The sequence below is a fragment of the Monodelphis domestica genome, chromosome 7 (genome assembly GCF_027887165.1).
Source record: "Monodelphis domestica isolate mMonDom1 chromosome 7, mMonDom1.pri, whole genome shotgun sequence".
Lineage (NCBI taxonomy): Eukaryota > Metazoa > Chordata > Mammalia > Didelphimorphia > Didelphidae > Monodelphis > Monodelphis domestica.
Genome location: NC_077233.1, coordinates 92,885,639 through 92,901,507, shown reverse-complemented (window position 1 = coordinate 92,901,507; position 15,869 = coordinate 92,885,639). Strand labels below are relative to the sequence as shown.

At 37.5% G+C, this 15,869-nt stretch overlaps 1 protein-coding gene across 1 annotated transcript in view; it reads right to left on the bottom strand.

The window, feature by feature from the left end:
• Positions 1–15,869, bottom strand: part of PRKAR2A (protein kinase cAMP-dependent type II regulatory subunit alpha) — a 154,355-nt gene that overhangs the window by 45,942 nt on the left and 92,544 nt on the right. The window contains exons 3-5 of the mRNA XM_007499823.3: positions 13,625–13,674; positions 12,944–13,027; positions 8,122–8,228 (exon numbers count right to left, since the gene is read on the bottom strand). Of these exons, the coding sequence (XP_007499885.1) occupies positions 8,122–8,228; positions 12,944–13,027; positions 13,625–13,674 (241 nt within the window). The remainder of the gene's footprint in view (positions 1–8,121; positions 8,229–12,943; positions 13,028–13,624; positions 13,675–15,869) is intronic.

The following is a 15,869-nucleotide window of genomic DNA, read 5'->3' as shown; positions in this document are numbered from 1 at the left end:
CATGCATTGGTTCAGTCTATCATGATACTCTGGTCTAAGAACACTATTTGTTGAATTTTCAGGTATATTTTGAAGTTTTTATTTGTATTCCATCAATTTGTTATGTTTTAGTTTATAAGGGAGAACAAACTTCTGGTATTTAATATCTGATTCTAGCTATGTGTTGTGTCTTTCCAGGTATTCAGGAGATATTAAATTTTAATCTTCAGTGATATATTAAGCAGGCTCTGCCATTTTATTAAATTATCTACATTGATGACTAAGTCCAAACTCATCAAGGAAGACCTTTATGTAATTCCTGGTGGCAATGATATAATTCTGATTTTAATAATAATAATTCTTATTATAAATCTCATTCTCTGTATAAACCAATCTGCATGATACAGCCATTTATTTGCTGGGTTCATTGAGTTCATATGTATGTTGCCCACTGAGTCCATTTATAATTGCATTCTTGGATTTTAGCCTTCTCACAGGCTCTGTCCAAAGATCAATTATTTTGGTTATATTTGACAAATTCAGTCAAAATCACTTTACTACTGTTTTATGAAGTGAAGTCTCTATGTTCCAAAAAGTATTTGGGTAAAACTTCAGTCTGTTTACAGGGTGCTCCTAAGACATATAGCAATCTTCTTCCTTCTTCTAGTTGTTAATCTTTCTATAGCTGTCTTGGGTTAATGGGGGCACTGTTTTGTTAATATCACACAGATATCTGTTTGGACACTTTCAAGAACAATTAGCATCCATTTTACCAAGCCAAAAAATATTGAATGGCATTGAATAGGTGTTAATTGGATCTAAAAGTGGTCCAATTGAGAACACTTTTGGCTTAAGAATGCCAATTGTTTTCCTGACATAGTCTCAACCTTATCTTTGATAGTGTGATAGAGGATGGCACTAGAGAAAAAGTGCCAGACTGAAGAGTATGTAAAATTGATCACCTCGACAGGGGAGGGGCCACAAGAGTGAATTGCGGAGGAGAGAAGACTCTGGCTGGTAGAGCAGTGAGGGTCTCTCAGTTTTGAGACTTGGAAGAGAGAAAGTGGGAAAAAGACTTTCTCCTGAGGGTTACCCATTTTTCCTGCTGATGACTGGAAATCCTTTACCCCAACATTTCCCAATTGAAGGGACTTTCAGAAGAGAAACCTGAGCAGACTTTACCTCAGCTCTTGTTGCCCAGGGGTGAGTCAACCTGACTTTCTCTCAGGGGACTCAGCCTGCCAAGGCCTGAGTGCCCCCCACAAACTCAAGGAAGGAGGGAAGAGGGTTTAGATAGAGACAGGGACCCCCCATTTTCCTACTTTCCTTTTCCCATTCTTCCCTGCCCATTATTGTATTACCTGATTGAGTTAACATTAAAAGTTATCTGTTCCCCAAGCTGAGTGTGAGCGAACGGATCAAGGGGAGACCTTTGGTCTCGAGTAGTGGAGGGGGGACAAGAGAGACAAGAGCGAATTGGGGAGAGCAGCTTTAGCTAAGGAGGGAAGGCAGAAGGGAAAATCTTCAAACCCCCTGTTTTCTCTCTGAGCCAACCCATTACATCTGCTGTCTCCCCTGAACTTCGCTTTGAGAAGGGGTTTCTCCTCTTTCCCCCTCTCCATACCAAAGTTCCAAGCTTCCCTTTTAGGCACGAAACTTCCCTCTCTTTTATTTTTTTTAGGACAATAACCTATGCTCAGTGTATAGTATCTGGGGAAGACCAAGATATCTCTAAGCATCATTTTCATCCTTTGGTTCCACATGGTTTCCAGATTCAAGCTCAAAGCAATTAGCTTCTTTTCTTCTTTGATGTACATTAATAAATTTACACTTACTAAAGGGCCATTTTTATATTGCTGGAGAAAATTTCCACAAGATGAAGTAGTGGATTAATAGTCTTTTCAGTAAAGTCATGACTAAAATGTACATCCAGCTCATGATACATTTTATATGAACTATTCCTCACTTTATTGTGTTCGTGATCTTACAAACAATAATTTTTTATGCAGCCATCAAATAATCTAATGTTCTTACTATGCTAAAATGTGTTTTATATATTTGCAGCACAATACTAAATCATAAGTATAGCACATTTTTAAAATGATATAAACTGTGAATATTTTATATAAAGTACACAAAGATGTAATTATTCTATATTTAGAGAACTTGTTGTTATTGTCATCTTTTACTAGTAAATATGTGATGTCTTTGGTCAAGAAAGAGGTAATCTGGTTTGTTTTGAAAGAAGAATCTTGAAGAGTGCTTTGCTAGTAATTCTTGTGCTTTTTGTGAAGCTTCTGAACAGGTAATTATGGTTCTTATTTGTGCTCATTACTTTTGAGTTTTGCTGACAAACTAAAATTTCAGTAACTGTCATTTCTCATATTAGCAACTAACAAGCTTTGTTTCACAGTTAATCCAACTGACAAGTTTTCACTGTGTTGGATTTCTTTATGGCACGAAATACATTCCTCTTCAAAGAAGGATTTTCTCTTTTCTTTGCTTTTCAAGACTCATTTGTATGGTGTGTGACTGAGTTGAATTGCCAATTGTCTTCTCTGTTTTCTTTTGTAATCACTGGTCTCAGTCTATCAAGAATTTCTGATGCACTTTGTTTTCCAGATTCTGCTCTATGTTTCTTTTTCCTTGCATTTAATTAGGCAATATGGAGTTCAAGTTTTCTACTGTGCACACTGGAATACATAAATGTACTCTTCCAGTGTCTTTTAGCAAATCTTCATTAATTTCCTCAAGCCACTTCTCCCACTGTAGTATTTGGCATCTCTCCTCAGGAGTATTCCTAAATAACTCTACCATTCCTTCTCTGGTCCTCCTGTGGTAATTGAGGTACCATAAAGTGCAGTGTGCAGGTCTTGAAATGTTCCTACACTGTGAATTTTTAAATCTCCATCTTGCTTGGTCTAGCACCCAAGATTGTGCACACCCACATTACACGGGCATGTGCTAGTCAATGACAAATCAGAAATAACTAACTGCCCACCTGGGCTGTCCTAAGCCAAGCTTGAGCCACCATTGGCACTTGTGAGGCACAGGAAGTGACGGAGAAAGCAGCCTCTGGAATTCGCTCACTTCCTGTGGACTTCCAGGGCTAGACAGCAGTTCGTGCTAGAAGCTTGAGCAAAGTGGAGGCCTGCAGACAGCTTCCCTTCAGATGTGAGTCAAGGACTGATTCCTTCTCTACCTTGGCCTAAACTCCTCTGGCTCCCTGCCAGAGGTTGAGTAACCCCTTAACCTTTTCTCCTCTCTCCTCTCCCTTCTCTTACTCCCATTGTGATTAATCTACCATAAATTCCATTCTGACTTGAGTGTTTCATTTTAGAAATTTCATAAGTAAATTCCTTGTCAGCCATAGTTTTAATATTATAACAGCCTTTAAAGGTGATATTTTCACTACAACTGTCAAATATAGTGGGAAAATAAATCAGTCTTTCAAAATTACTCTTTAATTTTAGATAGTCTATAACACTGGCACCAGATTAAAAAAGGGACTTAGGCAAATACAAAGCACTTTTAATGACTCAAAACTTTACATGACAGCAAAAGCTCATCTTCCAAATACAAACGTTCTACTAGTGTTGCTGCATGACAAGAAAACTTAGAAAACCTTTGCCTCTTAAGATCTAAGGATGAGTATCACATAGAGAAAAATGTAAAGGATCATGGTGGGAGTGAGTAGGTTGCAAATATAACCAATGAGGAACTCCAAAGAATAACAATATTAAAAGATATAATTAAACAATTGTATGACACAAAAAAGAGAAGATAGATTGGTCATACAGCCAGAGGATGGACAAATGGCCAGAGTGCTCCATTGGTACCTTCGTGATGTCAGGAGAAAGTGAAGAAAGCTGAACACACTGAGTGGCAAATTTTGGGAGACTAAAGATGAGTCATACAGGATGGACAGGTGGGCCTGGATGGGTTGCAATTGTCATAGCTAAGATCACAGATATATTTGAGCATTTGAGAATATGTTGACTAATACAATATAATAATATAAAACATTCATATCTTCAGTCAATTTTATGCACACTTGTGGTTTACCCTTCTTTATTATCATCATTATCTATACCAAAGCATTTGACTACTCCTTGGCTTTCTGTTTTAGAGTTGTGACAAGGGTACAAGATTAAGGATTTAAAAAAAGAAAAGACTATAAAACAAGACTAACAGAGGGAGTGTTGGTACACTATTTTTCTGTTCACAGGTGATGATTATGCATTCAATGTGTCTGAGACTGAGAAACAACAGAATATGGATCAATTCTCTGCTGCTTGTGCTTATTTTGACCAAAAAATTAACACAAAGAAAGGGTTCTCCACCAGACAGTACTGCACCTAACTGTGAGTTATAGTAAATGGAGACATTCTGAATGGATAAATTCCCCTACCTTGGCAGCATACTCCTAGGGATGTACACACAGAAGATAAGGTTGGCACAGCATTCCCAAAGGTAACTCAGTGTTTGGGAGGCTCCAAAGGAAGGTGTAGAAGAGAAGATGTATTAGTCTGTCTACCAAACCATAGAACGATAGAGCCATTACGCTGCCCTCACTGACATATGCCTGTGAAACCTGGATAGTCTACTAGCATCATTCCAGGACATTGAATCACTTCCATTTGAACTGTCTTGGGAAGATTCTTAAAATCACCTGGCAAGATAAGGCACCAGATACTGAGTTCCTTTCTTCAGCTGAACTGCCAGCATTCAAACTCTACTGCAGAGATGCAATTCCGATGGGCTGGCCATATTGTTTAAATGTCAAACATATATTTGCCTAAAGACTATCTTATTTTATTCTTATTTAAACCCTTACCTTTTGTCTTAGAACCAATATCTAAAGCAGAAGATCAGTAAGGGGTAGGCCATGGGGGTTAAGTGACTTTCCTAGGGTTACACAGCTGGGAAGTGTCTGAGGCCATATTTGAATCTAGGATCTCCCGTCTCTAGACCTAGCTCTCAATCCACTGAGCTACCCAGCTGCCCCCTAAAGACTATTTTATAGAGAACTCACACAAGTGAGTGTTCACATGGAGTTCAAAAAAAGTGATTCAAGGACACTCTCATAGTCTCTGTGAAAAACTGTGAGATGTGGGAGATACTTGCAAAGGACCATTCTGCATGGCATGTCCACATCAAAGAAGGCACTGTGCTCTATGAGCAAAGCAAAATTGCAGTAACTCAAAAACAGTGAGTACATTTAGAGACAGCTCCTTCCCATATGTTCATCCAGGTTATCTGTGCCCGAACTGTGGTAGAACCTTCTGAATTCGTATTGGTCCACTCAAACTGTCAGTTACTCAATACACTGACACCAATATAGTGATGTCATTTTGGTCTTTTTCAAGTATGAAGGACAACCAACCAATTACCATTACCAACACCATCATATTTTTCAAATCTTATATTTCAATAGAGTTCAGATAGAAAAGACCCTGGGAAAAGTCTCTATCTTATCCTTTTTAAAAAAATTAATTTATTTAGTCAATTTATAACATTATTCCTTGGTTACAAGAGTTACATTATTTCCCTCCCTCCTCTTCCTCCACACTTCCCCCAGCCGATGCGCAATTTCATTGGTTATTACATGTGTCCTTGATCAGAACCTATTTCCACGTTGTTGGTGTTTCCATTAGGATGTTCATTTAGAGTCTACATCCCCAACCATATTCCCATGACCCATGTAATCAAGCAGTTGTTTTTCTTCTGTGTTTCTACTCCCATAGTTTTTCCTCTGAATGTGGATAGTGTTTTTTAAGTTGTTCTGGATCACTGCATTGCCACTAATGGAGAAGTCCATTGCGTTCGAATGTACCACAGTGTGTCTCTGTGTATAATGTTTTCCTGGTTCTGCTCCTTTCACTCTGCATCAATTCCTGGAGGTCATTCCAGTTTCCATGGAATTCCTCCAGTTTATTATTTCTTTGAGCACAATATTATTCCATCACTAACGTATACCACAATTTGTTCAGCCATTCCCCAATCGAAAGACATCCCCTCATTTTCCAATTTTTTGCCAACACAAAGAGCCTGGCTATGAAGATTCTTGTACAAGTCTTTTCCCTCATTATCTCTTTGGGGTACAAACCCAGCAGTGCTATGGCTGGATCAAAGGGCAGACAGTTCTTTTAGCACCCTTTGAGCATAGTTCCAAATTGCCCTCCAGAATGGTTGGATCAATTCACAACTCCACCAGCAGTGCATTAATATCCCGACTTGCCACATCCCCTCCAGCATTCATTAGTTTTCTTTGCTGTCAAGTTAGCCAATCTGTTGGGTGTGAGGTAATACCTCAGAGTTGTTTTGATTTGCATCTCTCTGATTATAAGATATTTAGAACACTCATGTGCTTATTAATAGTTTTGATTTCTTTACCTGAAAATTGCCTATTCATGTCCCTTGCCCATTTAGAAATTAGAGAATGGCTTGGTTTTTTGTACAATTGGTTTAGCTCTTTATAAATTTTGAGTAATTAGACTTTTGTCAGAGGTTTTTGTTATGAAGATTGTTTCCCAATTTGTTGCTTCCCTTCTAATTTTGGTTACATTGGTCTGGTTTGTACAAAACTTTTTAATTTGATGTAATCAAAATTATTTATTTTACATTTTGTGATTTTTTTCTAGCTCTTGCTTGGTTTTAAAATCTTTCCTTTCCCAAAGATCTGACATGCATACTATTCTGTGTTCACCTAATTTGCTTATAGTTTCCTTCTTTATATTCAAGTCATTCACCCATTCTGAGTTTATCTTGGTTTAGGGTTTGAGATGTTGATCCAAACCTAATCTCTCCCATACTGTCTTCCAATTTTCCCAGCAGTTTTTATCAGATAGTGAGTTTTGGTCCCAAAAGCTGGGATCTTTGGGCTTATCATAGACTGTCTTGCTGAGGTCACTTATCCCAAGTCTATTCCACTGATCCTCCTTTCTGTCTCTTAGCCAGTATCAAATTGTTTTGATGACCACAGCTTTATAGTATAGTTTGAGATCTGGGACTGCAAGGACTCCTTCCTTCGCATTTTTTTTCATGATTTCCCTTGACATCCTTGATCTTTTGTTCCTATTATCCTTTAATATTTAATGTTCTCTGTACTACTATACAGGTAAATAAAAATAACTACTTTTTCTAACTAAATAAAAACACTGGGATGCAAGCTCATCTCCTGTAGTTTCAATAAAAGTACCTTTATAACTCAAACCTCTGTATTAAAGTTTCTGGCTGGTGTTGAAAACTTATTTTGTTCTTTGGGTTACTTTGATCCTTTGTATAGTTTTAACTTTTTAAATTTTGCTTTCAATTGCTGATTAATCTGTCATATGTCAGTCCATGAAAGACAGTGAGCTTCTGATAGAAAATTCTAGTCACCAAGTCATGTCTTTTATTTAAGATATATTTCATTTTACAACTTGTACTACTATGCTGCACAATACTCCTTGCAAAATTTCCACTGATAAAACTTCTTAAGGATGACATTCTGTAATTTCTAGTGACAATGACCTGCCCCTTAATTGCCATCATAAATCTATCTGTCTGGGTATTATTTAAGTTCTGAACGTTCTAGAATCAACCAGGCTAGATCAGCTAGTTGTAGAGAGGAGGAAGGCTTCAGGTCATTATAGAAAACATGGCTTTGACCTAGAGCCAAGTGGTCATAGATGGAGCATTGCCAGAAAGTTTCTGATGTCCTCAAGAAAGGTTAGTGTACCTAACAATGCTAAAAAAAAAAGTAAAACTGCAAATGTCATCTTTAGGACTAAACTAAAGCTGTGCCCATATCAGGTTATTATGAGGTACAACATATACATGTATGTATATGTATGGCTTATATTATCTAATCTATTTTTATAAAGGGTATCTAAGATTTTAAGTGGTTCCGTATGACAGAGAAAAAAAACAACAAAGGACAATGGAACCAGGCTATCATCTCAAGGCTTTGGTGTAAAAAGAACAAAGCCTTTGATCTCTTGTGTTCTAAGAGCTCCTTGAGAAAGTACAGGACGATTTCTGTTGAAGAAAGCTATTCCATGGTCACAATAATCATTCTCAGTACTTTGAAATAGGGATCTTATTTAAATTATTAATATAACAAGTTGACTATACAACCTGTAAGACTTTATTTCTTACCGTTCAATGACATAAAAGTTATCACCATCATCTCCTTGGTCAATGACATGTTCTTCAGACACCACAATCCTCTCAAACATGGCATCAAGGACCTCAGACAGCTGCTCCTACAGCATAAAACAGAGCAAAGATGGCATTTTGTTGATGATAAGAACTAAGTGAGAACTTGAAATAAATCAGGTCAGGAGCTATCTAGAGATACTGTCAATGATTATGTTATAGTCCTATCACTTGATGCCATTTTATGATAGATTCTAAACCAAAGACTTTTCTATTACCTAACAGAAATTTGAGGCTATTTGTAATCTGTAAAAGCCACTATATTCAGCTATTGAAATGCCCATATACCACAAATTACCATTGAGTCTGCAAATCACTTGTGAGATATTATTACTGTCAGAAAGACAGAAGGGCAGAATACAGATTTGAAGCCAGGAAGATCTGGGTTCAAAATCTGCCTCTGATGAATAGTGTCTGTGTGACTACAGGCAAGTCATTTAATTTTTCAGTGCTTTTCCCCCAGAAGCACTATGCCCTGAAGCAAATTAAAATGCAAGGAAAACATCTTTGAAAAAATTTGGTGGGTGACCTCTGTTATATATCACACCTAGAAATATCAATTCACAAAGGAGGGAATGAAATGATGGGAGTTAATCTGCATCCCAAGTTAGGAAGCTTGGTCCTATAGTTTTTGCCTTTATCACTCACCAACTCAGTATATTTAAGTAAGATCAGTATATTTTCTCTTTGGATCTAAGGTCCCTTTACCAATTCATTCCTCTCTAGACAATATCCTTTATGAGACCCAGGTCTCTCATGACATGTAAATATTACTCCACTTCCCTCCCTGGGAATGGGAATTCCTTAATTGCACTTTTTTTTTGCTCTTTCTAGACCATGACCTACCTCCCATTACCACCAAGCCCCTGTATCAGGTCTTTTTTTTCTTTTAATTGATAATTTTTATCTAATTAGTTAATTTAGAATATTTTTCCATGGTTGCATAATTCATGTTCTTTCCCTCTCCCCCCTCCCCCATACCCCCGGTAGCCAACAAGCAATTCCACTGGGTTTTACATGTGTCATTTATCAAGACCTATTTCCATATTATTAATATTTGCATTAGGGTGATCACATAGAGTCTATATCCCTAATCATATACCCCATTGCTGTGTTAGGTTTTCTGTTCCCACAGTTGCATAAGCTTACTAAGAGGATAAAATCATTATCTTCTTTACATAGCTCTAGGTTGGCTGCAAGCATATGTCCAGCTGCTTTCAGTCTCTAGACAGAAGATAATTATTTTTTAAAGACTTTTTAAAATAAATTAAATAAGAATACTGTATAGTTGCCTTGAAAATTCATTTCCTATGCTTGCATAAAGATCTTTTCCTAGATTGATCTAGGTTTCTAAGCAAGCAATGTTTTTTGTTTTTTTTTAAACCCCTCACCCTCCGTCTTAGAATCAATACTGTGTATTGGTTCCAAGGCAGAAGAGTGGTAAGGGCTAGGCAATGGGGGTTGGGTGACTTGCCCAGGGTCACACAGCTGGTAAGTGTCTGAGGCCAAATTTGAACCTAGGACCTCCCATTTCTAGGCCTGGATCTCAATCCACTGAGCTACCCCTGTGCCCCCAGCAAGCAACATTTTAAACATATTGATTATTCTTTATTTTGGAAATTTATAGCAATGGCGAACCAATCACTTGTAATTGTCAATTCAATATACTTTCAAGTACTTTTTTTTTTTTTAAACCCTTACCTTCCGTCTTAGAGTCAATACTGTGTATTGGCTCCAAGGCAGAAGAGTGGTAAGGGCTAGGCAATGGGGGTCAAGTGACTTGCCCAGGGTCACACAGCTAGGAAGTGGTTGAGGCCGGATTTGAACCTAGGACCTCCCATCTCTAGGCCTGGTTCTCAATCCACTGAGCTACCCAGCTGCCCCCTCAAGTACTTTTTTTAACTTTGAAATAATATTAAACTGAAATTCATGAAAGCCAGAACCCAGGGCTGAAATAAATCTATTTGATAATTTTCAATTTTCTACCTTATTAAAGCACCTTTTTAAAAATCAGGCATTCACAGAGGATCTAAAATGTAACTAATCTTTTATCCAAAATTCAGAATTATCATTTTAAATATGAAAGCAAAATTACAGTCTTCAAACTAAGAGAATGATTGCTAATTGGTTTTTCAGAAACTTTTTCCTATTCCATGATTTTGGAAGAAAACAATAGGTATTAAATGTCACATAAAAGAAGAATCTATCTTTCCATGATATGTACTATTTGGCCTTTGGTAAGCAGCGATATCTGGCAAGAATAAGAGCCTTTTGGCTGCTAATTTTTACTCTAAGCTACATATTTGATTTTTGTATATCAGTGAGTTCTTTGTTACTTTATTTCTCTGCTAATTTCAAGGCTGTGAATTTCGTAAATCATATCTAATATCCTTTACCTATGTGAAAAAAGAAACATGGTCTTATTTATGTTCAGGTTAGGGGCAAAGACAATACAAATGTTCAAATACAGTCTCCTAACCCTAACTCTAACCCTGGTGACTAAGAGGATTCTAAGTAAGTCCTATAAACCCCAAATCTAATGGTCTGAATTGCAATGAGGATCTTCTTCCTTTTTGTATTCCCTACTGATAATATTTAACCTTGGCTCAGCAAATATTCTAGGATACAGTGGCATGCCAAGGACTCAAGAGCTTACCCATTAGAGCAAAGTTTCTCTGCTTCAGTACTCATACCAGAAGGTGCCTTACAATAATAAGGCAGGTCTGAAACAAATCAAAGCTACTCATTCATCTATCTACTGATTTACTGAAATTTATCTTGATACACACAAAAAAAAAGATCATTCCAGAAAGGTAGTGAGAACTCCCCATGTTGACAAATGACAAGGGACCTGAGCATTGGGGACTCTGGTATTCCATAAGAATATTCCAAACTCATGCATGCTCCTTAATTCCTATGACATAAAATCCCCAAACATATCTCCACCTAAATGTGACCATGCCTACTCTTAAGGGTTTTTAGGCAAGGTGAAGATTTCTCTGGAACAGGATATGACTGACACCAGACCCCAATAAATATATGCCAACTCTGATCTACAGAGTGTGGAAGCCGCTACTCTAGAGCAGAGTTGCTACTCCACTTGGGACACTGCTATTCCATCAGCTCCAAAAAGGCTATTCTACTAGACACTGGACTTATCCATCAGTCCTAAGGCTACCTGATTAACCCCCACACTATTCCACCAGTTATTAGGGTTTTATACCACCATAAACCACTTCTTCAAATAAAATTCTTCTCTTACTTGTGGATTGAACAGAGTTTTAAGTCTTCCCATTTTGGGGTGAGCTCCTCCTCCAAATTTGGGTATATTTCTCCCATAGCAGTTCTTATGCATCAAAAAATTTCTAATTTAGTAAAAATCCATGAAAGGAATTCATTCAAACATCATATCAGTAAGACATTAGGAATTATAGATAAGATAGAACCCCTGTAGGTCTTTTAATAGAATGGAGAAGCATGCCTAGGGTCCTCAGCTGACAAGCACAGAGACTATCTTTCATTTATACCATCATACCTCAAAAAGAAGAGCCTATCCATTAGAAGTGCCACTTTTTAGGGACTAAACACTTTACTGTTCCATGAACCATTATCTAATATAAAGTAGGGACAAGATTTGACACTCTATTCATTCTAAAATTTTGGCTAATATATCAGCTGATTGTTTATTTGCAAATTTTACCAAATGGATGATTTTTCAAGTGGTATTCAATTTGACTTGTCTTGGGAGAGGAGGAAAGCATAGAAGAAGCACTAAGCAATGTCTACATTAAATATTAAAAGAAAAATTATATTATTCTTTGAAAAATATTTATTTCTCAATTGTTTCATAAAGTAACCAAAGGAAGATCATAAATGATACATCTTTGCTAGAAAGAGCCTTGAAGGTCATTTAGTTCAAACTCCTCATTTAATAGGCAAAGAAAATAAGGTTCAGGAAGGCTGAATACCTAGACTAGTGATGGTGAACCTTTTAGAGATGAAGTACTGGGACTTGCCCCACCCCCCCAGACTGAGTGCCATTCCTGCCCTGCTCCCAGAGACCATGTGCCATGCCCCTCCCCTCAACTGAGTTTGAGGAGTACTCTGCCCCACCTTACTCCACACAGGGGAGGGAGGAAGCACTCCTATTGGGCCACTGGGCAGAGGGGTGGGTGAAGTAAGCACTGTCTTCAGTAAGGATGGAGATGGGGAGAGGAATGGCCCAAGTGCTCTGCTACCCTCCAGCTCTGTCACCTGTGAGCCTTACCCCCTGCCCTATGCGTTCTCATTGGTTGCTGGGCAGAGGGGTGGAGGATGTGAAAAAATGTCCTCAGGTATGATGGAGAGGGGGAGGGGAGCAGCTCTGCCTGAATCCCTCTTTCTAGTAATGAACTGGGGGGTTGTGGGGGTGGGGGTATAGAGTGGCAGCAGCTAGGGAGGGGGGGCAGCCACATGTCCACAGAGAACACTTTGCATGCCATCTTTGGCAATCATGCCATAAGTTCACCATCACTGAACTAGATCATGATAATATAGGTAGTAAGAACCACACACAAAGATTTTAAGTCATGGCTTCTAACTAAAAAGCCAATGCCTATTCTGTATATACCAGGATGCCTTCAATCAGAAAAGTGTTCCTAAATAAAATGTGTTTAAAATCTCTAATTGTTGGTCTGCCTAAGGCAATTAAATCTCTTTAAATAATAATAGGAAAGAACTGATTTAAGTTCTATACTGTGAATGCTTTTATTACTGATGTTACCTGATCAAGATTCTTGAAAAGAAGGATATCCTTGCAAGCTTCCTGTAGTCTGGATCTCTGTTCATCGGATTTGGGATGAATCACCTACAAAATAAATACGATAAAAAAGAATTTTTTTTCTTAAGAGTCAATGTAAAAATATACCATCTAGTCAAGAAAATTATGACCTTTTTTGCTCTTAAAAGTGAAAAAGAGGCACTAAATATATTCTATTCTTTGCTTAAGTCAAATCAATCAACAGTAGTTATGACTTAGATCATAAGTTCAATCTACTTCTTTAATAATCTAGTTTTTTTAAAGAAAAAACAAAGAACATCCACTGATCTAATAACAAATACCATTAAATCTATATTAGAAAAAATTAGAAAAGTACTTAAAATTACTTTTATATTATCAAATGACCCATAAATATTTTAAATATAAAACTCATCATGACTTTCCACAATGCATATTACAAAAATGGATATTTTACTATTTTCAGACAATAAAAATTTCAATATTAGAACATTTTAGAAACATTTCAAAGGCTATTCATTTCAATGTGTATATCATGGGTCATTTAACTTTTCTTTATATTAGTTAAAAACATATTATATTTGTTTATCTGGAGAAAAGTAAATCTATCAATAATCAACTTCAACAAACAATAGACTTAGATGGACAACCCTTGCATTTTTTTACCTTTGGCTCTGTATCATCTTCTTCATCTGGATTGAAGGATTCGGCACATACTTGATAGAGAAGGAAAAAAAAAGAGAAAAAAGTTTTATATGTATATTCTCTCCATCTGAGAAATAAAAATAAGGAAACACAATGTTATTTAATTCACTCTCTTCCAAAGCTGTGGTTTTTCCCTTTAATACAAACAATAACAATAAACATTTAGTAAGAGCCTATAATGTATATAGTAAAAGATATAGGCATTTTAATCAATCATTCTGCTAGCATGATCCCAAATTGTCTCCCAGAATGGTTAGACCAATTTATAGATCCAGCAGCAGTGTATTAGTGTGTCCATCTTGTTGCAGTCTATCCAAGTTTACTATTCCATCTCCATCAGCTCTGTATTTGGCAGGCATCAGGTGAAAACTTGGCATTTCTCTGATCAGTGCTGATTTGCATCAGTGTATCATATGGTTACTGAAAGTCTGTAATTCTTCTTTTGAGAACTGCCTGTTCATATCCTTTTCCCCCCTTTTCCCCTGGGGAAAATGGTTCCTGGTCTTCTGAATTTGTGATAATTTTTTCTATATCTTGGAACTCAGACAGACCTTCCCCAGAGATATCTGAATGAAAGATTTTATTCCCCAATACTGTTGCAATCCAGAGCATTAGATCCGGGGTTCATAGAACTTACCCAGAGTCCTCTTGGTCACCAGGAGGCTATATTTGAACTGTGTTTCTGCCCTTCCTTAGTACAAGGCATTTTGTTAAATGCTTTTAAAAAAAGCACAGTCCTAGCCTTTTAGACCTCATATTCCACTAGTGGAGAGGAATAGAGAGGTAGTACATACATAGTCAATATACAGGAATATTTAGACACAGGAGGACACAAAGAATACAAAATATTTTAGGAAAATTTGAGGCAGGAGAAAAAAACTGATCAACCAGTTTGTCAACAAACATTTACTAAGCACAGACACTGTGCTATATGCTATATACTATAAGTTACATATAAGAAAAAAAGAGGAAGACATAATAAAATTAAGACATTTCAGGAAAGGCTTCCTATAGAAGGTAGGATTTTAGTTGGGCCTTGAAAGATGCCAAAGAAAGCAATAAGCAAAGATGAGGGGTGAGAACATTCCAGACATGAGCATCAGTCAAAGAAAATGTCCAGAGTCCTGAGATGTAATTTCTTATTCAAGGAACAGCGGAGGTCAGTATATAGGTGGTAGGAAGTAAGGTGTAAGAAGATAGAAATAGGAGGTGGCTAGGTTATGATGGGCTTTGAATGACAGTCACAAGATTCTGTATTTCATCCTGAAGGTGATAGGGGCCACTAAAGTTTAGTATATAGGGGGATGACTTGACTTGTGCTTTAGGAAAATTATTTTGGTGGCTGAATAGAGGATGGTTTGGAAAAGGGAGAGATCTGAGGTAGGCAGACCCACCAGTAGCTATTGTAACAGGCCGCGTATGAGATGGTGAGAACCTGCAGCAGAGTCATAGCAGTGACAGCGAGAGAAGGGAACATATTAGAGAATGTTGCAAAAGTGAAATTGACAGGCTTTGGGAATAGACTGGATATAGGAGTGCAAGAAGGTAAAAATGAAAAGCTGACTATGATACCTGGGTGGTGAAAAGGAGGGATTGGGATTGTGTTGCCCTCTACCCCCCACCATGTACTCTTTGATCCAGTGACACTGGCATCCTTGCAATTCCATGAACAATACATTCCATCTCTGTGTACTAGAGGTTGTCTCTGGCTATCCCTCATACCTGGAATGCTCTCTCCTAATATTCACTTGATGCCTTGCCTGGCTTTCTTCAAACCCAACTAAAATTCCAGTTCCCATACAAGACCTTTTAAATCCCAATTAATTCTAATGCCTTCCCTCTTTTAATTATTCCCTTTTATCTAATATATTGCTTGTATGTACATAATTGTTTGTTGTTTCCCTCAGTGTGAAATTAGCATAAAAGGATAACCCCTTATCTGGCACATGTGAGTTAAGAAAGAATGTGAAGTGGGAGACCACATGGCCAAATGAAGCCCTGACTTCTTGAAGGGGCTGACAGAAGCCCCTGGCCAACAAGGGAGGTCATATGCCTAGAGGTCACAAAAGGGAGCTCAGTCTCTTTTTTTTGCCTCCAGTCCTTTCCTGAATTCAAGCTCTCTCTTAGGCTGGCCTTTCTAATCTTAATTTATCTGGCTTGCTGGGCCTCTTGCCAAGATTGTAAATAGGCCAGGGCTGATTAGGAA